Source organism: Micropterus salmoides, unplaced genomic scaffold (assembly GCF_014851395.1).
Source record: "Micropterus salmoides isolate LMB-PRFRI ecotype aquatic unplaced genomic scaffold, ASM1485139v1 Ms_hic_scaffold_18, whole genome shotgun sequence".
Taxonomy (NCBI): domain Eukaryota; kingdom Metazoa; phylum Chordata; class Actinopteri; order Centrarchiformes; family Centrarchidae; genus Micropterus; species Micropterus salmoides.
In genome coordinates this window covers 11731269-11758656 of record NW_024040928.1, presented here as the reverse complement: position 1 = coordinate 11758656, position 27388 = coordinate 11731269, and the positions used below count along the sequence as shown (strand labels likewise).

Sequence of the window (27388 nt, the reverse complement as noted above, 5' to 3'; positions counted from 1 at the left end):
CTGCTGGGCAAGACATTGCTGAATAAGGAAGCAAAACCTCTCTCTCCGTACTGTATTTTCTATTCTAACACACACATCACAACCTCTTAACCAGCAGCCCAATATACATGGACAATATCAGTAAATATATATATATAGAAAGAGATCTATGTTTTTTCAGGGGCACTGACACACTACTTTATGTTTCTCTGAAGAGCTACAGTCCTTTGAAATGGATTGAAAGTATCAAGACCACACACACAAAACCACAGAGCCATATGACAAGTATAATCAAACATTTACTCGTTTCATACAATGTCTTTATCACAACATTCAGTAAAGAACGCATTTCAATTACATTAATTGAAACCATCTTTTTTGCCAAGTCTTGATATGAAATATAAAGTTGAGATTTCTAGCAAAAAAAAACTCCCACTGGAAACTACAGGCACCTTGTTTTTTAGTCCCCATACTCATTTCTCAGCTTCACGCCAGAGAACGTCATAACAGTATTCACACAGCAGAGCGGTGAGAACTTTCAGTTACTCAACAGCCAGGTGAGGGAGGATCCGAGAAGCGCTTGGAGAGATAACCTAACTCGAGGAAGCAAGGTGAGCCTGTGGGCCGACCTTGTGCGGTATCAGGATGAGCTTCTTCAATCCAGGTAATTCATTAACATTCATAACTGAGCACAAGCCCTGTGTTGATGTGGTGTGTGCTCAGTCTTTCTGTCAGACCTCATCCTTTGACAGTGAGCAACGTGGATCCATAGGCTTTCATTTCTGTAAGTTTTGACAACCTCCTACTAACAGTTGAATAGAGAAAAATCATGCTTTGGTACTACAAATGCACAAATTCACAATGCCAACATTTGTTAGTAATCACCTGGAATTCGTGAGCTAAATCTCACCCATATGGATAGTTTGAAAATCACAAACTAAAATCATGTAAAATCATGCTTCAACCCAAGGTTCATTAACACATATTGATGCTGAATGCCATGTTAATTGTCACTTGAAAAAGGTAGTTTGAAAGCTATAGCCATTGAAATCTGGGTGGCTACACTGATACAGAAAGCACACTACACATACATGAGTTTAAAGTCCAACCGTGTGTGAATGTTGACAAATTCCAGTTTGTCACATTTTCTACAAATGGCTAGATTAATATAAACTTGATCACTTGGCAAAATTGTGACTTTAACACTGAATCTGTCTCTAACAAATGTTCTTATCAAAACTTGAACATTTATTTTGCTGTCTACATTTTGACCAATGCTTATAACCCATATCTAGACAATCTAATCAAAAGCAATAGAAACAGAAATATTTGTGACCCAGACATTGGTCCTGGTCAATACTGTGACTACCAATATACTGTATTAACCCCATTTTTTTCTGACTGTTGGTTTACATTTCCAACTAGAGTTCAGTCCTCTTTGTTAATTCAATCAATGTTTCATGTTTTCATCCATTATGTTTCTGGCAGATGGAAAACTGGACAGCTGGTATGATATTTTACCAAAGTTCAACAAAACACAGCAATGCAAAAACACACAAAAATGCAAGAATCATCTTGGAAACATCAGAGAAAAAATTTCAAACTTTTTACATTCATTTTACCCCGGAACTACTGTACGCAAGGCTGTTTGTTTCCCTCCTTCCATCCACCCCCCACCTCTTCACAGTCTGTCCTCTCAGGGCCATATATAGACTTCGGCCTTAAAGCACTCCAGATGCCATGTTGCTGCCTCCTCTCAAACTAAGAAATGACAGCTGCAAGTATGTGTTAGTGCTTTTCAGAAAACTCATCAGCGGTTTGCCCAAAATGGGAAAGATAAGCTGGTGCTCGATGATCAGTTGAGGGCGGGTAACATGGCATCAGCTCAGCAGTTCCGCGTCTTCACCGCAACCTCACCATTGACTTGCACTTTGCCTTTGGCCCCAGGAACTGTCCATCAAATTGCCTGACACTTGGGACTGGCTTAGGCTGAGTGGGAGGGCGGTGTGCGGCCTTCCCAGTACTTCTGATAGGCTGTATGGAACATGTCCTTACACAGGAGCTTCGCATTCAGCCGGGAGCAGATAAGAAACGAGCCGCCCATCTTACGGTGGAGCGAGTACGTCTCCTCGGGAGGTGGGGTGAGCCGGTGTTTGAGCATCACAGGGATGAGGTTGTGGATTCTCTCGGTGGTGGACTGGGAGCCAAACTCGAAGGTGTCTGTGGAGGCGAAGGCCTCACCAAGGATCATCACTGCATCCACATGGGCATTTATCATTGTCTGAGACACAGAGAGGAAACACCACTTTGCATATTTAGTCTCCGCTAAAGACAACATTTGCTGTAGAAACACATTTTGGTACTGATATATTTGCATATTTGTCATTGCAGAATAGAGAGAAAGAAAGACAGAGATTTACCTTTGACTCATACCCAGTCAGGAACTTCATCTCAATAGATTTCTTCAGAACTCCCTCTCTGTCGCCCACAGCAGCTGAACGGATTACCTAATAATAATAATAACAACAGGTTATGAATGTTACCACCATCACTTCAGTGTCTTTCTCTCCATCTCTGACACGTGTTGTGCATGGCAAAAATAATATGTATAACTGGGGTATTTTCACAAGTTCTGACTTGACATGATACTTCCAACACAATCCTCTATGATTATAAAGTAATAAAAACTAAGATTGAGGCTGACGAGTCTTACCTCTATGTAGACATCTGTGAAACTCTGATCAAATCCTCTGGTGGCTCCAAAGTCCAACAGTGCCACCTAGAGAGATACAATGCCCAAATCTCACTCTCAATGCTGCACTAATAAATTTGAAGTCAACTCTGGTAACAGTAGTATTTAGCCTGCAGACAGACTCACCCTGTGTGTCTGTGGATCATAGAAGAAGTTGGACCAGTTTGGGTCAGTCTGCATGTACCTGAACTCAAACAGCTCTCTGAGGCACAATACCAGGATGTTCTCACAGATCTGAAACAGAAAACAAACATACACATATAAACATATACATTCTATCGTTGTTTACTGGTATAATGAATGTCATATTATGTGTATTAATTTCAGCATATATTAATGCTTGGTGTGGAAAGCAGGGAAAAGACAGGGACCTCTATGTATTTACTGACCAGACTAGTTCTCCGTCTCCCACAACTCCCATCCCCCCTGCCCCAAATATGTTAATTAACGCTTTCCTCCTCAGATGAATGCACAACAGTCTGTTTTGAAAGCTGTACCTCGTTCTTCAGCTCCTGCGTGAGGCTCTCAGCCTGGTCCAGGGGAAACCCAGGGACAAGCTCTGTGGTCAGGACATGGCTACTGCTCAGCTCGTCTATCACCTCTGGTACATAGAAGAACGGGTGGTCCTTCAACAGCTCCCTGGGTCAGACAGATGAACAGACACATGAGTGCATGGGCAGAGTGCGTGTAGGTAAGCAGGTATACAGGGAGGCAGTCAAGCAAAGCATTTCATTTAGTCCAAATAAAATGATTGGCCATACTTACTACAATCCTGCGACAGTCGCAGATTGTTTTCATTTTTGTGAGAGTGCACTTGACTGATGAGTTTCATATATATATATAGATAGTAGTTGTAGCTGTTCTAACCTTGAACCAAAATAACTGAGGAAATGGAATGAGCTAACTATAGATTTTTGGATATGAACCTATCTTTGTGTATATAATTTGAGTGTAACACGAGTCACAGTACTGCCATGTGTGAGGGACAGCACATTGCAATCACTGCAGCAATAGTGCTAGAGTCAAGCCGTGGTTTTAACAAGGACATAAAAGTAAAAGTTCAAATACTTGTTAACATTTCGGAATCCGTGGAGTAGATGGCTTCAGTAGCTACTACGGGTTTCTGGGGGCAGTTGGGACCGTCAAAATTACATCCACAAAAAGGTTCTTTTTGCCACTGACAGGCTCAAACTTTTATACGAGGTGTAGGACAACATCATGGAAAGGATGAGTGACTCCCAGTGGCACCCTTTGTTTTTAACATGAAACAGAAGTCTCACTCAAGTACATTTCTTTCTCTGAAAAAAAAGTTGTTGCAGGACACGCTGGGTGAAACGATGGAGAGGAGTTTGTTGTGTACAGAGAGGAGCTGCTAGCAAGACTATTTCCCAACAACAACAATCTCCTCTCTCCAACTCTCTTTTCCACCGTCATCTTCCTGCATCATCCTGCCTCTCACAAGATTTCAGAGAGAGAATTAGCCATGGCCGAGACTTCTGTTTCTTGTTACAAATAAAGGGTGTCACTGGGAGTTGTAGAAAGGGATCCCTTCTATGATGTTGTTAGACACCTTGTATAACAGGCTGAGCCAGTCAGTGGCAAAAAGAAGCACTTTTTGTGGAGGGGTGTAATTGCCCCGAAGGAGCAAGTTGCGGCTGCAGGCTGAATCCATCTACTGCATGGATTCCAAAACATATGTGAAAATGGGAACTAAGTTAAAAATACCAAAATAATCTTTTAAGGTTGTGTTTGAAACGGAAGGCAGTTGCCACGCTACCGTAATATACAGCTGCCTCAGCAGGCATCACTTTCGAGTGAAGGCAGCTCTGTTAAAATTGGTTTTGAACAGCCTTCCAGGTCACACATACTGAACAAACTTGGTAGGTTACAGTCACGGGCTAATATGATAGTTCAGTGTTTAGTTCTCGCTAACCTTTCAATAATCGAAACGAGGAAACTACTTGCAATTACTTGATGCCTCGCTGTCTTGTTAGACACCTTCTGAGACAGCAGTTAAGGGCCTGTGCCCACCAAAGCGTTTACCAGCTGAAAACACCAGCTGCTGATCTAAAAACACCTAGCTGGGAATGCTAGGGGGCACTATGAAGGCACAGCGGGGGGGTTTTGAGACGCTGTGGTTGCTATCATAATTTCCATGGAGGTGATGTGCTGAAAGTAGGCTACCTAATTTTATTGTATGTAAAAATGTCACCACAAAGTACGTAGGCCTACTTGCTCTGGTTCTTGCGCTGGATAAGAGAAGGCTGAAACATGTAGAGCAAGGGGACAGACTCGCCGTTCGTGGGTTAATGAGATTTTGTGGACATGAAATAACTCAGTGAGGAGGCACATCGTTTTGTTCACGAGCTGAGATGGCTGGTGTGGTGTTTGCCCCGCCCCTCCTGCACTGTGATTGGACGGCTGGGTAAAAACTGAAAGTGACGAGCGCAGTGTTTTTCCCACTCTCAGCGACCAAAAAAAAAAACGTTCAGCACCCAGTGGGGAAAAGACGCTCAGCGCCTCGTCATGCTGCTGTCGTCAGAAAAAAGGCTTTGGTGGACACGAAGTGTTTCAGGTAGTCAGACTTCTAGAATAGAGTTTGCCCTGGAATTAAGCTAGTTCTAGAACACTTATACAGTTCTAGAATGAAGTTGCCCTGGATACAGTTATAAAGTTCCTGGTTTTGTAGTCTGCTAGTATTTAGCAGAACCGTAGGAGCACAAGTGTTGGATCAACTGTATTTCACTACACGTTACTATGTTACTGTATGTACTGTTTGTGACTAATAAACCTTGGAATCCTTGCCTGAGCTTGCATTTTTCTAGGAATTGTATTGTAAACATAATAAACTGTAAGTAATCACTTATTCAGTTATAACTGAATATTTGTAAGCATGTATGAGATGAATCACTGTGATTGAAAGAAAGGTTTTGTGGGGCCTTTCTACACTGTATCAATACGATTAGATCTATTGTATGCTACATATGACTCACCTGAATTTCTTTGCACACTGGGCTTCTCTAATATAATCGCACTCCAGTGCTAGCTCTCTTCTCATCACGTCTATCAGGTGCTCTGGAAACAGACCTAAAGAGAGACAAAGACACCAACACCAAGGAAGACAATGTAAGTTGGGAAGTAAAGAGTAAAGACACGTTGTAAAGTTGAGCGCAAATTGCACGTGTATAGTTTGTGTGTGAATTAGAAGGTGCACATGCTTGTGCTTGCATGCATGCATGACTGAGTTTCTTTGTGTGTGTACCTTCAGGCAGGGCATTGCTTATATTCAGCACCGTCATCAAGTTGTTGACATCGCTGTTGATACTCTGAGCCACACCGGGGTACTGGGGTCAGACAGACAGAGAAAGATTTTTTTTTTTTAGTGATCATAAAATGAGGGAAAAACAAAGCACCATCTTTGAAGTACTTAACTTTTCTGTGATGTTTTCATTCACTTTAAAATACTTTAATGCCCTGCTATCATGTTTACGATGAATCCAATGACCATTTTTTATGTATCTTTATATAGTATAATGCAAGTACAGCTTTCACTGGGGTTGCAATTATTATTTATAATGAGATATGTTTTATTTTTACTGGCAAAGCATTTTTTAAGATGTCAAATAGACAGAATCTCTAAACGCTGTAAAAACATAAAAACAACATTAAGTCAGATGTTTCTTGGTCTTTGTAAACTTTTTACACCGACTCAGATCTGACCTGTAAACAAAGTCTGATATCAGATTCTGTGCGATTTCTTTCTGAATGCACATTTGAGAGAAGAAAAAATGGCAAACAAATGTGAGACACATTTAGTGTTTCTCTTTCCAACATGGGAATGTCCTGTGTACACACACAGGTTCATATCCTACCTGTATTTTCATGGCCACGTCCCTGCCATCCTTCATCTTCGCCAGGTGAACTTGGCCAATGGACGCTGCCGCAAACGGACGCTCCTCAAACGATTCCAGCTTGTCTCTCCAGTTAGGACCCAAGTCACTGTTCAACGCTTTCTACAGACAGACAAATAGTTTATATTTTTAATAAAAAATAATATTAGAATTCTCAATACATTTTTTTCACTGGTGGAGTTAAAAGTGAATTTAAGGTGGGCCTAACATTAATAATGTAATACTACTACCAGAGGTGGTATATGATGTTATACTTATTACACCATCAGTTAAAATGCAAGACAGCACTTTATAATTGACAGTCAATGTAAAACAAAAACGAAAAGACTCTTACCGTCATTTGTTTGATCGGCATGAAGTCAGCGCTCTGTCTTACACGATCAAAGATCTTGGCGAGTTGGGGGTTGATGAATGCATCATCTAAAACGAAGAAACATACATGGGTTTGTCTAAAGTTGACAGAATTGCAGGTCTGGAGGCACAAGCTGGCAGATTTCACAACAAACCTTACTCCAGGGTCTGGCCATTAGAGTTAGAAACTCTAGAGATAGTTGCATTTAGATGCCATACATTACATAACGGACAATAAATATGGGTTTTATAGCTTTAAAAAAAACAATACATTAACAGTACTGTTGCAAGAATCAAATCATTTAAGAGCTCATGCATCAACAATGCACAGTTAAGTTAATCTGACTGATCACACTGCTTGAGTACAATAAACCACTGAGCACAAATCAATGACAACTTGAACATCACTACTCAACTGAGATGAGGTGAGATGAAAGTGAAATCACAAAGACCCTTGGTTTCAATTACTATCAGTAAGACTTTAGAACAATTAAAGCCAATTATTTGGCAGCTACAGAGATGACATTGGCTGGCATTGCTGGTGATGATTTGACGATATGATGAAGCAGTATTAAGACATGTATTATCAGTTTTTAAATAGTTTCAGACCCCTAAAGGTTAACACTATTTTCGGACTGGCGCTAAAGGGTACAATGGTTGGACTCACAATCATCAACTGCATTACTGCACTGACAGAAAAATGTCAGTAGTGGGCAAGAACCTCTGTTTTTATCTTCCAGATTTACTTGACTCCAGTCATGTTTGGGTTCATCGTGTAACATGAAATCTTTTCCAACCTTTTTCCATTCTCCCTGGGAACAGCAATCCATGATTTCAGAATTATCTATAACACCTTAGATAAAAGAGTAACTAGCTGTGCCACTTCTGCAAATAACCACACACATGAACACACTGTCAATCCACTGATGAAAGCCTTTCTTTTCTCTCCTACTACTGTTTTTATAGCTTATTACGAACTACACTGTACCGTCTGTGTAAAGTTTTTCCAAACATGTTATGAACTCAGCATATGAATGCCAAAATACAAAAAAGGTCACCAGCCAAGGTCAGGCAGTGGGGGCAACAGAGATAAACAAAATTAATGATGTGTTTAGTGCTGCTACCAGACCCTGCTGCACTCACTCTGTGCCGGGATGATTCCCGCCGCTGGCCATCCAGTCTTCTCTGGCGTATGTGTTCAAAACCCAAACCAGCAGTGACTTAAATTATAACTTATGTTCAGTTGCTACTACTTGTATGTTTGTGTCTGTGCGGAACCGTGTCAATGGTAACATCACAACTGTGACAGAGCTTGCAGAAAACCATCAACAACTCACCAAAAAACCCTATAATCAATCCACCAGTCGTACATGACTGCAGCATGCTGGCAGAGAAAAGTTGACATATACTAGGGCTCTTGGGAGTCACAATTCAACAACTATCAGATTTCTGTGCCAACTTTCGATGCTGAAAATTGTCCAAGCCTGTGATGCAAGGTTTCTTTACTGTATAATTAATACAGAATATAATTCTTAAGAATAATACATCCTAAACATGGATGACCATCTGCGGGCTCACTGGCTGGTGGAGAAAAAAAAAAAATCAATGTGTGTGTTTTTTCCTCATCAAATAGTTTGCATTTTAACACTGCTGCTGCACAATTTCCAAGGGAACAGAACGTGTCTGTTTGTCGCACACCTTGAATGCTGAGCATCTGACCCAGTTTCAATGCAGCACCTCTGACTTTACACAGAGTACTGACGATGCGTTCAGCATTGGCCTCGGACAGGAAGGGGCTGGAGTCCAGAACGCCTTTCTTATTTTCCCCTGTAGAAACACAAAACAGAAAGGATTTTGGTTCCATTTAATAGTTTATCAATGATCAATAACAATTGTTGCAAGGTTCAGGTTTATATACAATGTGCACATATCCCAGCAGATGTATTCAGTAGCTTTAGTGTGTCAGAAGCTGTCTTGAGAGGCTTTAACAGAGCTTTACCACACTTACAAGTGTGTTCGGAGCGTCACTGCTGGAATTAACGCACACACACCCACAAACTGACGCACAAATGGCACAGATTTACGCACGTGCGCTGTTACAGCTTAGCTCTGTTTTAGGATTAGCAGGCTCATGGTGGTGCAGAGCAGGAAGGTTTGTTTAGGTAGCAGGTTGGTGAGGGAGGCGGCCTAATTGCGCTTGCCTAATTTGGCATACCACAAAGTGCGTGACATGTAACAACACGCATGAAGAATGGGTACTGAAAAGATGTGTTCTCTGTGTGCTTTTACAGCAGTTGCAAAATCACTCTGTTCTTATCTTGAGCCAAAGATAGAAACAGACGTACCTGTCCTTATAGGCACAAAAGTCTCAGACATGGCCTTATTACTTTTAGAGCATTTATATTCTACACATTTCTGTATACATAAACCCAAAGTGCAATGCATTCAGAAAGAAGCAGCTGATTGTGCATGATTCAGCATTGCAGACAGTAATGACATACCTGCTGTCGGACTTAAATATTTCATCATTTCAACACAAAAGGTAAGTATCACAAAAAATGCTTGAATAACAATGCAAAAGCATGTTTACTTTTGCATTGTTATTCAAGCATTTTTTCACATGCCATTCACATGTACTACTTGTACAAGCTGAGGATATTAAGCAGAGCAAGCGTGGGTGTGTTAGTCTGCATTACCTGCCGCACCATTGTGTCTGATGGTCTTCTTGGCAACTTCTGCCAGCGCTCCAATACCCAACCCTACAGCCAGACCTGTCGGAAACACACGGACACAAACAGACATGTAAACATACAGAATAATAGAGCAGAGTGAACTTTATTGTCCCCGAGGGGACATTTTTTTTTGGCACAGTGCTACAGTCCGTTGCTTCACATTAACGTCACAAAATCATCAGTGTTTGACACAGACAGTCGGTTCACATGAAAACACAACACATAAAAGAAAAATCTGACTATTTATTTGACACTGACAACACAGGGGCTTAAAAGAAAATACAAATTAAAGTCCTTGTGTATAATATTTCACCAGTGTTCACTGATGTATCTGCGTCTACAAATAAACTTTTTTAGCAGATAATGAAAAGAAAAACAAGCCTGCACGAGTTAGGGATGGTTTGTGATAAGAGTTCCTCCCAGGCCTGGTCTCTACCTTACATAACTCAGCATTGTGTAATCAGTTAGTCGGCAGTCTCTGAAGCGGCAAATCCTACATCCAACGGTAGATAGTCAAATCAGGGCACAGTGTGCTTCGCTGTCTTGTATACAAGATGAGTGAGCATTTCTTCATTGGTCACAAACCTGTCATCACCTTTGATTGTTGGAGACAGGTTGTACTAGAGGGAATGAGAATGTGCACCAAGCTGTCTGACTAAATGTGTTGAGGTTTGCTGCATATGTTTATTTGTGTTACCGAGTGTAACCTGATGCAGTATTACCTTCTTCTTCCCCCACCTAAGTACTGACTACGTCACCTCACTGTTTTTGTCTTCCTGCTTCAGTGGGGATTTTAAAATATGAACACAAATACTGACGAGCAGACACCAGATTAGCCGGTATCATGCCACTAGTGGCACTGTATCTATCTGTATCTGTATGAACTCAGCGTGTGCAACTGCAAGCCAAACAGAGATCAACACTTCCTGCATCATCTCTGAGTGACAACATGTTTTAAAGACACATACACACAAGTGTCTGCCAATCATTTGAGTTTACACACTTTCACAGCTGTACACTACTTACAAGCTTTAAAAGATGATTCCTGTTCCTTCGTTTTGCAATTAGAACCAGTGAAACTCAAACATAGTGCTGTTTCCTCACAAACCTCAGCAAAAGGAGTGATATGCATGCCACAAAACATGCAGATATATTTATGAAACTATAAAATCTCTACACTGCTTGTTCTCAACCTAAAGTGCCTAAAACCTGCCTTCTTTCTCTCCAGTGGCAGCAGTAAGTAAAACATGACAAACAAAGAAAAACTTGTATAACTCTGTTGTTGCAGAGTGAAGGACAGACCGAGGCCATTCCTCCACCCCCTCCCCTCTCCGACACCTTCTAAATGTTTCCACCGTCAACATGCCGAATCTATTCGGCTCTGCCTTTCGTGTCTCACTGTAGCCTGTATAAGTCCGATGTGTTTGGAATGAGCTGTGGCTAAATTCTGCTGCACATATATTTATGTTGGCAGTCTGGTCTGACTCATCTGGGATTCTGTCCTGGCTTCACTTTTGTGCGCACTTTAAGTGCTCTGTGCTTCTAGCTTCTCTGTCCAGCTTTTTGCCACCTGTTAACTTATCAGTCATCCTGAATAGAAGCTACAATCTGATCTGTCATGTTAAACTACATCTGAGGTTAGTTGTGCGCTTTTCACTATCCTCGCGTGAAGGTTTTAGCCTATCGCTGAATAAACATCCTGTCTAGATATGACTTTGGGAATAAAAGAGCCACATTTCTTTACCTGACTTTATCTTCTATGTCAATTACATTCAATGTGTTTTAGTACTGGTTGACAGGACTAAAAATAAACATTTGGAGTTTTGCTGTATATTTAAATTATTTAATTCTTCTCACTCCTTTTTAAATTTACCTTTATAATCAGATTGGCAGTAAATGTTGTGATTAAATGTGTTACATCTAATAGGCTGAGAGAACAGGCAAACATAGCCAAACAGATTAACTAACAACAATCTGCAGTGCAGACTCTCTCAGATTTTATCACAAACTACAGCTGAAGTTCTGCTGTACTCTCTCAATCTTCAAGCTGATTGTTTTTATCTGAACAGGAACACGGGTCCATTAATAAGGGCTAGATACGCTCAACTTCATTTCTAGACCTGTTTGTTTAAGTGCAAGTACAGGGTCAGGCACTTGACAAATGCTAGTTACATTCCTGTATGTTTTGTTTCTCTCTCTCTTTTTACCACTTTGTTTTCTTTATGTACATCTGTACATCCTGCATATACATTCAGTGGTGGTGTTTTGACATTGACCACTGCATAGAACCCAGTTACCCCAGCTTATTTAGGATTGGTACGTTAAAGTTTCCAGAACTTCAGCAACTTAATTTCAGGTCACATTACTAGAAAAAACTAACACTGTAACTAACCAAAGAGATGATTTTCTCTTATGTTCTCTATTCACAAATATTAATTTAGGGGTAGGTTAAATTAAAACTAAATTTTTGCTTTTATTTTAATGACTTCTGCTGAGAAGCTGCACAGACTAATCTGTAAACATTTCCACAGAAAAAGACAGAAAAGTGTACTTGCAGACTTGCACGCAGACACACATACCTACAGATACAGTCAGTGAAACTGCCAATGAATCAGCCAAGATTCAGACAGAGTAACAAAGAGTTGTATTACTGTACCTCCAAAGTTAGCCAATCTGCCAAGCCGAGTCACTGGCACTTTCCTCTCTCTGGCTCTCTCACTCAACTAGAAGAAGACAGACAGACCAGTAAAGACACATTTCTATTAAAAAGTGTGAATGGAAAGGTATATGCTTACATCAATGCCAATGTGTGTTTGTGTTTAAGAACAGGGACTGAGGAGCAGGCATTACCATCTGTTTGTGTGGTTTGATCTCAGCCCTCTTGCTTTGTCTTGCTTTCTCAAGGTCTTCGGCTGTCAGCCCTCCAACTGTGGACGGGTCCTGATGGTAGCTCCTCAGCTGACTGACCTGATCTTGACAGTATAGTTGTCTCCACAGATGCCTGTTCAGACTGTGGTTGTAAAGACGATGATGTCCAATGAAATGTCTGCAACACCCAAAGCAAAAGTGATTACCTTTATCCTCCAAACAGCAGCAAAAGCCTGTATACTGTAGTTTGCAACTGAGTAAGAGACTATTTATACCTGGCATGTTGGTGGTAAGACCTGGTGTGTCCACTAAACTGTTTGCTGGGATCTTTGTATCCCTCAAACAACGACTGTTTCCCACCGACATGGCTCGCTCTTGCTGCTGCGCTGTGATGGGCTCCTGCATCATCGCTACTTCCTGTGTGATCAGAACCTTCCTCCCTGAACTCTGAAGCTGTGAATGCACCGTCATCCTGAGGGAAGTCAAATTCTGACTCTGATGAAGAGGTCTGCTGCTGGCCAGACAGCTCCTGGACAGACACATACAAAAAGCATTCTCACAGTATTCTTTTGACATTAAATGTATACAGTTCTTTTTCTAATGCTAAAACTATGCTGCCAATTTGCACAGCAGCATTTACACATATTCCTACACACCTGCATTTTCATTATAGCGGTAGAGAGGCCTTGCTCAGCAGCCGATTGGACACTTTGGACTGCAGCGCCAACTCCTGGGACTCCTGGGTTATAAATAACAAAGAAATATTATTATTAGCTTTATTGCTTTAGTCTTTAGTACACTACGCACTAACCATACAATAAACTTATCGATGTTACTGGTCTTAGAAGCCTGGTAGTAAAAATGCATGACAAGTAAGAACTTGTTAAACATGCTAAACGCTATATACCGGGAAATCACAATAATGTGGAAGTAAATGTTGATTTACCATTTCTTGATACACAGCTATGGCTCACTAGCTCGCTCTACAATTCCCTTTCAAAACTCAAGTGTATAATGTGACATGTTTTGAGTTATGAAGTCTTATAGCTAAAAAACAGCTTGCTAGCATTTTTGTTAGCATTATCTTTCTACTAATGGGTAACGCTAGCCTAAGTTAGTGTATTGTATTGGAGTTAGTGGCGAACATAATGATTTTAATGCAGTCACAACTTCTTTTCAAAAATGAATACTTTAATGGGACACAAACCTTTATTAATTAAAGCATTGCATTTGTATAACAGGCTACAATGTAGAAAGAAATGCTGTATTATTATATTATTGCGCTTGTTAGCATTTTTGCTAACATTACTTTCAAATCAATGTTTAAAGCTAATGACAAGCTAGCCTTTCATCATGTGAGCTACTGACTGTTATCTCAATATTTAAATGCAGAGCGCTAAGACAAATGCTGAATCTTTTACTTCTATCATTTGACATGTGTCAGAAATTAACTACCGGGGAGAGACAGTTGTTTTCAAAATTTAGGAACTAAACTGGTAGCTATGTTGAACTTACCTGTTCCACTGCGCAAGGTGCTGCTCTGAGTCTCTACAACCGCCTGGCTCAGCTTAGCCAAGCCTCGCATTAGTAACATCATATCGCCTGCCATGATGGACTACGACAGAGACAAAGGAAAGGAAAAGAAACTTAGCGTTAATATCACTGTTAGCTGTGCTATATTCCATAAAGAGTTGGACGGTAGCATGAAGAGGTACATACTGGACACTGACAATAAAGAGACGCACAAAACGAGAGCTCAGATATCTGTGACATCAACTTGTCAGTAAAGATGAGGATCAGAGCAAAGACAAAGTTCGACAAGGATGCAAATGGAAAAAGAGATAAAACTTGTCGTCAACACACATTCTGCTGCTAAACAGAAACACACACACACACACACACACACACAGCTGTCATCTTGAAATGACTAATACTTTGTCTAAAAATACTCATGACCTGCAATCCCTGTCTAAGCACTACACACACACACACACACACACACACACACACACACACACACACACACACACACACACACACACACACACACACACACACACACACACACACACACACACACACACACACACACACACACACACACACACACACACACACACACACACACACAAGAAAGGAGCGGGGAATGCTATGCACGCATGTAAGCTGGGCTGTGAAGATATGTGTATGTGGTCCAGAAGTGGATCTGAAAATGTCACTGGAAACTAGGAGGGAGGAGTTGGAGAGCTGCTGGCTGTGGCATCTTCCAGTTATATCTGCATGAGAGAATGAGGGAGCAGGGGAGCACACGTTTGGTTCATGTACAAAATTTGCAGCTGTACTTTACCTCTCCCCACTTTTGACTGATATTGTTTTCTATCATGGCCAAAATATTACACCACTTCTTTCTAAGAATCAAACTGGTGTATCTTTTATAAATAGTTATGACAGGCTGAAACAGCACATTACCGCACATGCTAATGGCTAATATAATGTGATAGTTTACTTCAACCCTCTGACTTACCTAAACAACGGAGCTACCGCTGCGTTCCTCTCTGTATGTATTAGCAAGTGTGTTTGTTATTGTGTTACAGGTACGGTTTTGTGGGTGTGACAACGCGCTGTAATACTGCTCCGCTGGGATTCGGGCCAATGGAAAAAAACTGTTGCTGAAAGAGGCGAAGCAATATGTGAGCTGTGCTGCTACCCAAATACACAAACGCACACACTGGGTCAGTAACTGGGTCATCCGACCTCCTTTAGGGCTGCTTTGTGTGTGCTGGCCTAAAGACCACGGGTGGGCACACTTTGTGACACAGAACAAAGTGTTTTTTTAATTATCACTATTTTTGCCTAGGATTATATTCATTACCAAATAAACAGAAACCCATCTCAGACTTTCTCTGCAGCTTTGTACAATAAGTTTGCCTTGTGACTTAGCAAGCAGCTTCCCTCACACAAGGCTGGGGATCAACAGCAGCCCCAAAGCGAGAAACTATAGGCCATAAAGCAGAGATCATTACAAAGCAATATTCACTGAAATCATCGAACTCTGTTAAAATCTGCTTCTTTTGAATATGTTGCTCTTCAGTTGAACTCCTCCTGTCGAGCTGTATATACAGGCCACCTACACAGTGTGCAGAGCTTCCCCCTAATAGTCGACTAAACCGTTAGTCAATGAGTCAACAAACTTTTAATTAGTTGGGTGGTTGCAGAACCCCACCAAAACCTCAAACTCTATTCGGGAGCTGTTCCTTATCACTGGGACAAAAAGTATCAAGAAATTCTGACAACACGGATCTTTTGTCTTGCAACACAGAAGCCACTTAATGATGCACACTGCCCTGCTGCAAACTCTAGCTAGTTAGCGGTCCTATTCGCCGATTCTACCTGGACTGGGAGCTCTGAGCACCGGAGGAGTGCTGGTGTTTGTTTATACCGGTAGCACAGGAGCTTTGGACCGCCCCGAAAAGGAGATCTGAAAATGGAGGAGTTGGAGAGCTGCTTGCCGTTGCCTCTTCCAGCTATATCTGTGCATGAGAGAATGAAGGGGCACATGTTTGGTTCATGTACAAAGTTTGCCGACGCACTTTACCTCTCCCCACTTCACTCTGCAACTGATAGGACTGTGAGATTGTTTTCTAACACAAAAATATTATACCACTTCTTTCCAAGAATCAATCTGGTGTATCTCACAAATAGTTATGACAAGCTGAAACAGCACACTACCACACATTTAGTTTAACTGCGATGTGATAGCGATTGTTAACATAACTCTAAAAAAAGGTTCAATTCCCACCTCTCTGACTAATCTAAACAACGGAGCTCCCACTGAATTCCTCTCTGTATGTATTACCGAGTGTGTTTGTTAGTATGTTACAGGTGCGGTTTTGTGTTTTCAGACCAGGGGCGAGAGACCAGGCAAGGAATGCTGCCGGGGAGTGGCTCCAGAATGAGCACCAGATTCGGAGTATGGCAAGCGGGCAATGGAGCTGGGCTCAGAAGCCTCCCAGTGAACATAGATCAGGACGGAACAAAGCCTCTGAGACAAAAGAAGGCCAGTTTGATGCCAGGGAATATAGTACAGGAAGTGATTTACAGCGCCTCCGACCAGGACTCTGACTCCAGGGACAACGGCGGGTTCAGGAGAGGAGAGAGTTAATTTGTTAAGTTGTAAGTAACGTACATCGTTTTGTTAAGTCTGCGAATATTTCTTCTTGTAACGCTGAAAATTTTATTCTGGTTTTGATCAAGACTTGTGTGACGGTATACTGTGTTGAAATAAATTTAAAAAAACGTTCAGTCTCCTTGCTGGTCGTTCCAACACACACAGAATCATTGCCGTTAACAGGCGGCTCGTGTCCCTTATAAAATGTATATTTTAAAATGTCATTATTACGGTTTTGTATTTCTCTAATTTACCACAATGTTCACAATGTCACTTCCAACATTTTTCTAAGCCCTGGAACTCAATCCATTTTCTGATGCCCCAAAAATCTATATTTAAATGAATAAACTAATATTATAAAAGATGCAATGACTTGTCGACTAATAGCTTGAACTAACTACAAGTCAACAAGGAAAATATTCAGTCGGTGGCAGCCCTAAAAAGTTTTTGAAGACATTGCTGAGCTGCTGTTGGTGACTTCAACACTGAGGTTGACCACCCCTGGGATAGCAGCACTTAAGAACTGTGTTGTATTGTGGATTACTACAGACTGACTCAGCATGTGATGGAGTCCACAAACAACAAAAAGGGTCCAAGACAAGGGTCTTTTTAACATTTCTAAGGTTGTGGGGAGTGATGTTGCTCTTTCTAATTCTTACTGTGTTTTCTTTGAAATCTCTGAAAACACCTGGTAATTATTCAGTAAATGATCTTCCAGATAATTCTAAAATTATGAATGTTATTGATGCCACTGCTCCCACTAAGGTCTCTGGAAAGAAAAAAAAAAAAGCACCATAGGGAATGCCAGACATTTTATAAATAGTGTTGAAAAGCTGAACGCAGGTGGTGACAAACAAATCTCCAGGTTCATTATAACATTATAACGTCCCGTGTCTGTAGCCACCTAAATTTTATCCACTAAATCATGCAATTAACTTGCCTCCTTCTTCACTCGCAAAATTCTGAAAATCAGAGAAGCAGTCGGTTCCTCCATATCAGGTAAAGGCTCTCGCAAATTCCAATCAGCATGTCGCATTATATTACTTTGGAGGAAATCATGCAACATCTGAAATCCTGCTGCCTTACTATTCGCCCTACAGTCATTTAAACAATGTTTTTAAATGCATTGCATCACACATTATGCAAAGCTGTCATTTTTTTTATTTTTTATTTTTTTTACACACCACATATCTGGAACAAACTATCAGAACAGTAGAGGTCGATGCCAACTCTCAGCTCTTTTAAATCAGGGCTCAGGAGTTATACTTACCAGTGTTTTATTATGTTAAATTTGGGACTACATATTTTAGAATCTTGAACGGCACCGTAGCTGCACTATAAGTTTTATTCTACTGTTTAGTCTGTCTTATTCTAAATTAGCTTATTTGAACTCTTTGTTTTGGTCCTTTTCAATCCCATTTGTGTATTTTCTAATTTCCTGGTGTTATTTTACATATTGTATTGATGCCTTTATGTCTCACACAAGCACTCTGAATTGCCTTGCCTTGAAAGTGGTTTGTTGTTGAAAATTAATTTGTCTTGTCTTGCCTTTTGTATGCGTAAAATTCAAACTGACCTGTTTGTATAAAGGTTTGCAAACATGCAAGACTACAGTGTAAGGACTGCAGGTATTGGCATGCTTCAAATATCAGTAAAAGATAATTAAATATTGTTCTTTTTTTGTCATAACATTTATCACAGTACTGTGCTGAGTCAACTCGGCAAGATCCTGCAAGACCTTCTACTAGGCAGGGAGTTTAGATAAGAAGTTTGCACTGAGGCAAAGGAACCTGCTAACACCAAGTTGCACTCAGAGCTGCAGAAAGCAAATGTTTATGGCAATATTCAATAGGGATGCACCGAATGTTCAGCAACCGAAATTAATCGTCCAGAAATGGCAAAAAAAAAAAAGCACTTTCGGTGTTCGGCCTAATAAGTCATAAGTCAAAAGACACCGGAAGCATTTTTAAGTGCCCGAGCAAGTAGCAAAAATCGCCGTTTGCAGACTGAATTGTCTCCTTGCACATGCACTCCATCTGTGGCTGACTTCTTAAAAAAGGCAAACAGTCTGAACCGCTTTGAGTGTTTCTGTCACTCTTTTCTGAGAAGGCGATTAAGCTAGCCGCACCTAAATTTGTGCACACGTATTCAAGTCTTTATGGTAAATCCACTGAAACGGTCCAGAGTGAGCTGACAGGCAGGTTAGAGACTTTATCCTGTCATTGTCTCTCTTTACAAAGACAAGTGTTGCAGTATGAGTCCTACCTGAAGGGAGGCCATTAAGTCTTCATGTTACGCGATACGAGAACCACATACAACATTATTTATCAAATTGGGTCGGACTTCATGAATTTAGCGCGAGGATACACATGTGACAACGTCCGGTTTTCAAAATAAGGTGTCTATACAGTGTGGAAATAAGATTAATTTGATTTGTCTATGAAGATTCTCAGTCATCCAGGTCATAGTTATCCAACGAAGGTTAAAGTCAAGGGCAACTGGACTTGGTTGAAGATACCCTTGACTTTAACCTTCGTTGGATGATTATTTGGATTATACAGAAAGTATAAAACACAATACATGCGTACATTAAAAGTAAATGAATACACCCTCTCGGGCCTCTGACCCCCATAGTTGCTAAAAAGGTAATTTTGACTGAGGCAATGGTTAAAAAAAAAAATTGGCAAAATAAATGGAAAAAAATACCTTGTTCAGTATCCAAGGAAGTTTTTCATTATATTCGAGGCGTCCCTAATATTCAGTCTTGATGTTGCTGAGTTATGAACACTGGTTGAATTAATTTTACTTGCACAATCTGATACTTTCAGGGAGAAGTTACTGTTACTGTATTGCTAAACATAATCTACTGAGCAACTTCCCATGTGACTTCCTCTACCACAAACAGAGGAGAGGACATTATTTACATATTAAAATAGGCATAAAAATGTAATTAGATGAAGAGAAGAGAGGAAAACTGAAAGGTCAGTTTTGATGCCCAATGGGCGAGAGGTCACTACAAGGTAGTTGTGTAAATCCACTGGCTGGGATTACATATGCTATTATAAGGTGAACACACGTGCGCGCGCACATGCACACCTCTGTTGTTGTCTGGGCTTTGCTGCTGTCCCTCCACAAGCTGTTGACTCACTGCTATGAAAATAGCCAGGCATCGCAGCCTGAGTGCACATCTATATGTGAATGCTTTTCAGTACACCTCACAGCTTACTGACAGCCTCCAGTCACTGCCCGTAACTACCAATCCTGAGGCAAGAGTGGAAAATGTTTCCCTCATTACTGTGCAGTGGTCATCCACCACAGCATCATCATCAACACCAGCAGCAGCAGAGGCAGGGCAAATGTGACAAAAATCATGTTTCCTGTAAGACTACAGAAAACAAAACAGAGTCTGTGTTTTATTAAAAAAGTTCTTGTGATCAAACCTGTATTAAAAATGCCAACAAAAACTTTATCATATAAAGCAAGGAAGCAGAATACAGTATGTCAGTGACTGTTGTTACAGTTCCAATAATTAAATTTCTGCTGTGTCCGATAACATGCAGCCATAATAACTATGATACTTCAGTGACTATGAATAAACACAGAAAGTATAATACTGTCACAGGCAGATACTGTAGATTACTTTATATTATAGCATTGCTACATGTTTAATAAAGATAAACAAATAAGGATATCACAAAAAAAACGGCCTTTCTTGCCCTTCTTTTGTTTACAAAAATGATATTGGCAGTGAGAAAATAAACATCTCAATCTAAAAAGCCTTTGTCCTTGTGCTTTTGCAAGAATAATGTTGTCAGTTATTATATCAGTACTGGCCACAACAGCGTGACAATTAATAGTTTTTAAGGCAAATATTTCAGCCAACACTTTCGTTTAACAATCTAATTACATAAACAAACCTTTTTGATAAGGATCCTTTACATCCTGACCAAGGTTTATACTGGGCATGATATTTTACAGCAGCAAAGGAAACACAGATTAGATTAAACATGCTTCCTCTTTTGCATTTCTGGGTTAGGTAATTTCTTATTACTTATTGGCCATCATATACAACCATACTGGTACATCTGATATAATATATCAGCTAATAAGCAGTCAGGCTCCACTATGATGAAGATGTTTTACTACACCCCAAGTCTTTCATTACTTTATCTATACACACATGCAGGGCAAATGTACACGTGCACGTGTTTCATTATTATATTGTTTTATTTTAAGGCTATACAATTAAACAATAATTATCACAATTTTTTCTTTCAATAACAACATGTTCAATAAATATTCAGTACATTTTTGATTTTATTCACTTGAATCATACACAAATAAGGACTATTAATATGTTTATTGTGTTGAGGAAAAAGGACTGAAAAAAGCTTTTACTTTTTTTACTCATGCATATTTCTTGACAAAGATTTTATCATAATTTTTTTGAATGTTTTACCTCAGATTTGTGAAATGATCCACTGTTTGGCCTCAAGTATTGACCATAAAGAAGAGTTTAAACCACAATTAATAGTCAGTTTTCTTCAACTTTCATTCAGGAGCAAAAATCTGCCTTTAAACTAGAAAGAAATAGCGAATTGATACTTATCCCGATAATTATTGATATCGAAAAATATGAAACTTTTTATCATGATAATGTTTTTGACCATATCAGCCAGCTCTATTTTATTATAATGTAAAATTATTGTAAATGTGCCAAAGTTAGCCAAAAGGGCTATTCCCCCCCCCCCCTTATTAGTCGCTGGACAGATGTTACACACTCACCGTAAAAGACTGTGCAGTACTCTATGTAAAAAAGTATATACACTATGTGTAAACATTTTATTAGTCCGAAACTATTAGCAATGTTTCCAAATAAATATTAAAAGAAATTCAATGAAAATGTTTAGACGAATGCGAATATCTGACTATGCCACACGAGGTAAGTTTAGTTTCCTGTAGGACATTTAGTTAGAAAACAGGTTAGCTGGCTCCTCAGTCTTTAGCCCCTTTAACAACACTTATTGTTGTTAGGTCACCTAACGGTTTGTGAAGTTAGGCGCAACAGTTTCCCTTCACGAGAGCTGCGCTACATAAACCACTCAAAGTATCGAAAGTGGCCCATTTCAAAACAATCAAGTTTTCAACTTCCTCGTGGGCGCGTAGCCGCGAGCCTCTGCAATAACAAACGAGTCACACGTTTTTTTATATGCGCATTATTAAACTAGCCTTATAGCTGCTTTAAACGACTGGGACTGGGTGGGGGAAGTTTAGCACGTTTAATAAAAAGGTTTTAATAAATGTCCACCGCGTTGGAAGGTCTGTAAAGTTTGCAGTATTACCAGAGCAGTCATGGACGGCAGGCACGTCAACACGCTGCAGAGGATCGGGTACGTTGACCCAGGTCGAAGCAACGGTGAGCTGAGCTGGATTATAACAGGACTAACCGGAAAAACACCATTTATTTAATAGCTAATGCATGTTAATATGTGACAGCATTGCAGATACTCACCAGCTGTTGTGCAACGCCTTCGCTTGGCTCTCAAACTCTGTCGGATGAGGTCAAACGAACCACTCTGGATTTATTTTACTCTTTATATCAGCTGCTTCACGGAGCAATGTTTGCTAGCAGCAAGACTTGCAGGATGTTTTTGTTTGTGTGTTAGTCGCCCTGCTCCTCCTGCTGCTGCTGGCAGCGTTTTAATCCAGTATGTCTCCACCACGAGGTCAAACCTTATTTACCAACTTCACAGAGCAGCCAGAGCCGCGCATTGACGCAACCCACTCCTGCCTGTTGTTCAGCACACAGCAGGGGTTCTTCACATTTCTCTATTGTGTGCCTCCTTTTCTCCCCACCTCCTTTTCTCCCCACCTCCACCGCTCACATATCGGGTGGGAGGGACTAAGACGCGAGGAGAGGAGTCGAGGAGGTACAAACTTAGAAATGAGAATGGCCTCAGCTTTCATGTTAAGACAAACATGCACATTTTGCACAACAACCTGCATAAATACTACTTTGTAATAGTGCATTCATTTGAATGATTTTTTTTTTTTTGCAGACATACATGTAACCTTCAGAAGTGTGCGTACTCTATTTCATCTTGCAACTTCTCTTCAGTTTCTCCCCTGGACGCATTTAATCTCTTTCGAATCTAATCTGACCTCGTTTCACCACGTTTATTTGTCCACACTTCTGCTGAACTCCATTTACTCACGGCTCTGGTCCGCCCCCTTCTGCCCGTACATCCTCTGCTCTTATTGGTCCTCGTGGTCTGTTGGCAGGAGGTGGGGACTGAAATGCGGCTCTTCATTGGTTCGTCACGCAAGAAAAACAAGGTACAAGTTTGTGCTGCTGCGATGGACTGGCGACCTGTCCAGGGTGTACCCCGCCTTTCGCCCGATGTCAGCTGGGATAAACGGTTGACGATGGATGGATGGATGGATGAATAAGGGACACGTGACCAATAAGCAAGTGATAATAATTGACACATTTAAATGCAAACACCACAGAACCATAAAAATTGAACTCCCGTTAAATGGGCCTCTGCTGCCATCTGCTGTTGTTGGCAATCATTACTGTGCTTTAAAATGACGCAGTTACTGTATAATAGTATAAATATACATAATTACAAGTTAAAGGTAATCTCCCCATAAACTATTAAGTCTCTCCTAAAATACTGGCATAATGCAAATGTGGGTCCTGACTTTGACTTTTTCAGATGACCATCTCTCTGCAGTGTCAGTAAAGTGACAGCAGAGTGTGCAACAGATCCACGCAGCCTGTGTGATGTGTTATGAAAAGGAGGTTGTAACTTTTCCCCAGACTAAATGAACCCACTGGTCCTCTTAAGCGAATAATTCTCTTGTCAAACTGCCTTGAGTGGGGCACAGTCAAATCTGAGTCTATAACAACCCAGTTTTCACATAAGGGAGCTGAGCTAAAGGAAATAAACTCAGAAAACAATGACACCTCGCTGTACGGCTCATGCGTACTAAAACCTTTGTCATATACTTTACACATGTCTCATACCAAACGCAAAGAGGATAATGTAAAGAACATCTGAATCATTACATGTATTTAAAAAATGATTACTTCAACAAAGATGTCGCTGTATGTGATGGTAGAAGTGAGTAAAGCAAAACAATTGTAGGCTGAAAATGACCCTAGAGGGTTCACCTTCCCCGCCACCCTTCATGAAATTAAATCACATGTCTGCTGAGTTTCCCCTTTCACAGCCTCTCTCCTCCTGAATCATGTCCTTTCTATCCCCACAAGCTCCGGATGCTGCTGCTGTTATGGGCAGGTGTGATTTGAATGGCAAATGACCCCCATGCAAACACAGCAATTAATGTGGCCAAGGAGCAGCAGCATGGGGTCACTGTGGGATAGATAGATAGATAGATAGATAGATAGATAGAAATCACACACGGAATCAGGGTTTGTTGTTCACCTAATACACTTTTTTTAAGGGAACAATCCAAATAAATACACAAGCCGGCAAAACCAGAACAGTATGATACCTACTAACAAACAACCAACCGTAAGTGCACATTGGGAGCATAAGCAATAGCTAAGATGGTTGGTCTTAATGAAATAGTTTGACATTTTGGGAAATACGCCTATCCTGTGTCTTTTTGAGAGTTAAAAATTAAGATACAGCCAACGGCCGGTTAGCTTAGTTTAGGATGAAGACTGGAATTAGGGGGGAAACCGTGGCGCCAGTCTCTGCGTAATGCTACTTAATGCTCACTAATTAACATGTTATATTTTGTTTGTTTAATCATGACACTTGATCACTCCCCTTCCCAGTCTTTATGCTAAGCTAAGCTAACCAGCTGCTGGCGGATGCTTCATTTAGCGTTCAGACATGACGGTGGTATTGAACTTCTCATCTTTTTATGAACTCTCGGCTAAAAAGCTAATAAGCGCATTTCCCAAAATGTCATACTACTTTTTTTTTTTTTAAGGCACTGCATGGAATTACAATCAATCTCTTTCTCCATCTAATTTCACCGCAAATATCAACTGAAATATTTGGTAGAGTGGATCCTACATACTGTTTAGTTTTTATTGTTCATCAAGAACCTGTTACATTATGAGACATTTATTTCTCCCTTATCTGCCCAACCACTTTCTAAAGTAACTGTTTTGTTTCCCCATTAAAATAAAGGGGTATCATTATCTGAACATCATCAAATGTTTGAATATCCACAATGTCACCAGCCCCACAGTTTGACTTTCACTCACACTGTAACACGCGCTTGAAGACAAACTAACATAACAGCCCAAAATTCAAAATGTCACAGTATCCCACTAACTAAAACAAAAAACATAATATGTTATAAATAAAAACAGAATGTAATACAAACAAATCCCAAACTTTAAGAGGATAATAAACATGCACCCATGTAAGACTAAGCACAGAAACTGACAGTTAAGAAAATTCCATCATAACGTTTAAAAGTAAGAACATATTTTCAGTTGTCTGACTTGGCTTTGTAATGTCAAGGCACTGTATAGCTTAAATAAGATTGTTCATGGCTGTAAGTGTTCCACAGGATTTGAGTACGCTAATATAATGTTACAAAAATTACATCAAACATAATAAAATCTTACTGTACATTGTGAACAATCCCAACAAAATGTGAGAAGGGTGATAAGTGTTTGGCCGAGGAAGTACTACGGATGCCATGCTGGCTGCAAATATGTTACATATGAAACAATGCCCTCCATAACATACTGAAACTGCTGTGAGATGTATTATTTAGCTCCACATAAGTGCCAGTTATTGCCAGATTATTGTGGAGCAAACATGGCTGCCACTGAAAACCTCACTAACCAACTTACATTATCTGAGTGTGACTGGTTAAACAGATGTGAAAAATAGCTAAAAGACTAGTTTAGTAAAATACCCCCTAAAGTCTTCACAAGTAATAAACTCACTAAACTGTACAAGATCTAACAGTGGAAACACATTTAAGTGCTGTAGATTGTTTTTTAAAAGGAATGGGCAATGTGCTAAAGTTGTGGTCAAACACTGACAGAAAAATCCCACATAATTGGGTTCAGATATGCTGAGGAAGAAATCCAATTAAACTGTGACTGAATAGAGATACATCTAAGTTAAGTTGGAATCATTCAAATATACAAAGGAGTAGAGCTTTTGTCTTGAACGCCGTGTGTACCCAAATTAATAAAAATATGTGAGTTGTGAACTGATTTCAAATTAGGCTTTCGCTATATACGCATTGGTTTATAGAAAAGGTTGGTGTTTTTTTAATACTACCACCAGGGAGCTCCAAAGTCAGATGTTTTCAAATTTCACACACAGTGGTTTTAAATCAAAAACACACTGTTGCACAGCGTGACATATTCATTCATTACAATGAACATGGCCGCTGTTGTTTTTACAGAAATTAATGCCAAATACTCATTAGAGCTTCAAATGTTTATTAATCCACCTCTGAAAATAGTCCCCAACAAATGCACAATTTCCTCCTGTTCAAGTAATATTTGCTAAAAAAAATTCAGTGTTTTATTTATGTAATGATTTACCATTCTTAAAAAATTAAACTTGATATCTGTGATCTGTTTTTAAAGATTTATGTCTTCAGCAGAAAAGAAATGGGCTTGGGGCTGAGCGCCACTGAGGCCAAAATTAAAAGATGGACTAACATGTTATTGTTTTGGTCTTTTCATGGAATTTGTTTAAAATAACATAAATATAGAACATCACCACTCTTAGCCTTCAATTTGGATTAGGCAATCTAGATTTTTTGCTTTTAATTGGAGACTTCCTGTGATAAAAAAAAAGGTTGTCTTGCAGGTTTAATGCAAGTAAAAATAGACCTTTTCTTCACAGCAGACATTTCAACATGTCATAGCAGGAAAAACAGGTGTAACGAATAACATTATTAAGACTTGTGTATGCTGGCTCACAGGAATGGAAGCGAGCGTTTGGGGCGGTGAGTTTACATACAAAGTCAATGCAAAGACGCGTAGAGCCGTGATTTCCTGTTGGGCGGCGCGAAGCGACGCAAAGGGGGTGGGGCCGGCGACTTGAAGGCAATGCGAAGGAAAGTCGCATGACATTGAGTCACGATAGCCTATCAGTGTTGATATTGTGCGTATGTCACCGACGGCTTCAGAGCCATGTGTGGAGAGGGCCGGGCAGAGCGGGGGATTGAAAATCTGCTGGCCGGCTGAGAGCTGCTAAACTTGGGGGAGAGGAGTAGGGAGTATCGCTGCAACCACTGGACAAATAAACACCCGTTGTCGGTCGGATTCTGCTCTGACAACAACGCCGTTTACTTGCAGGAGGAGCTCGGAGTAAACTGCTTTTATTAAATTATCTTTTTACTTTAGTTTTTGGGATTTCAACGTTGATTTATCTTCACTGGAGATTCTCAGCAGCTAGGTTCCGTGCACATCTGGTTCTAGGGTTGTTGTTATCGTCGTTACCTCTGTCGGACTATGACTTCTATTTATATAAAAAACAGACAAAACTGGACATTACCGTGACCAAGTTAGCATAGAATAGCCCTAATCGATCCAAACAAATTTAGAAGTTGTTGTCTTGCTGACAGACCTGACAAAGCATGAATTCATATGTTTAACAAATCTGCA

General features: G+C 40.3%; 1 protein-coding gene across 3 annotated transcripts; it reads right to left on the bottom strand.

The window, feature by feature from the left end:
• Nucleotides 1-260: 260 nt before the first annotated feature.
• coq8aa (coenzyme Q8A, genome duplicate a) lies at nucleotides 261-22581 on the bottom strand. 3 transcript variants are annotated; one of them, XM_038726160.1, is made up of 17 exons: nucleotides 22274-22581; nucleotides 14109-14208; nucleotides 13250-13332; nucleotides 12869-13122; nucleotides 12576-12771; nucleotides 12382-12448; nucleotides 9690-9764; nucleotides 8692-8820; nucleotides 6977-7062; nucleotides 6604-6744; nucleotides 5994-6075; nucleotides 5725-5818; nucleotides 3229-3370; nucleotides 2858-2965; nucleotides 2693-2758; nucleotides 2400-2486; nucleotides 261-2260 (listed from the first exon to the last, which is right to left on the bottom strand). In XM_038726160.1, the coding sequence occupies exons 2-17, from the start codon at nucleotides 14200-14202 to the stop codon at nucleotides 1964-1966; spliced, it is 2001 nt and encodes a 666-aa protein (XP_038582088.1). In that variant the 5' UTR covers nucleotides 14203-14208; nucleotides 22274-22581; the 3' UTR covers nucleotides 261-1963. The 3 variants fall into 3 exon arrangements, with proteins under 3 accessions (XP_038582088.1, XP_038582087.1, XP_038582086.1); XM_038726159.1 differs by lacking the exon at nucleotides 22274-22581 and adding an exon at nucleotides 22104-22122; XM_038726158.1 differs by lacking the exon at nucleotides 22274-22581 and having other exon boundaries at nucleotides 9699-9764.
• Nucleotides 22582-27388: the final 4807 nt, after the last annotated feature.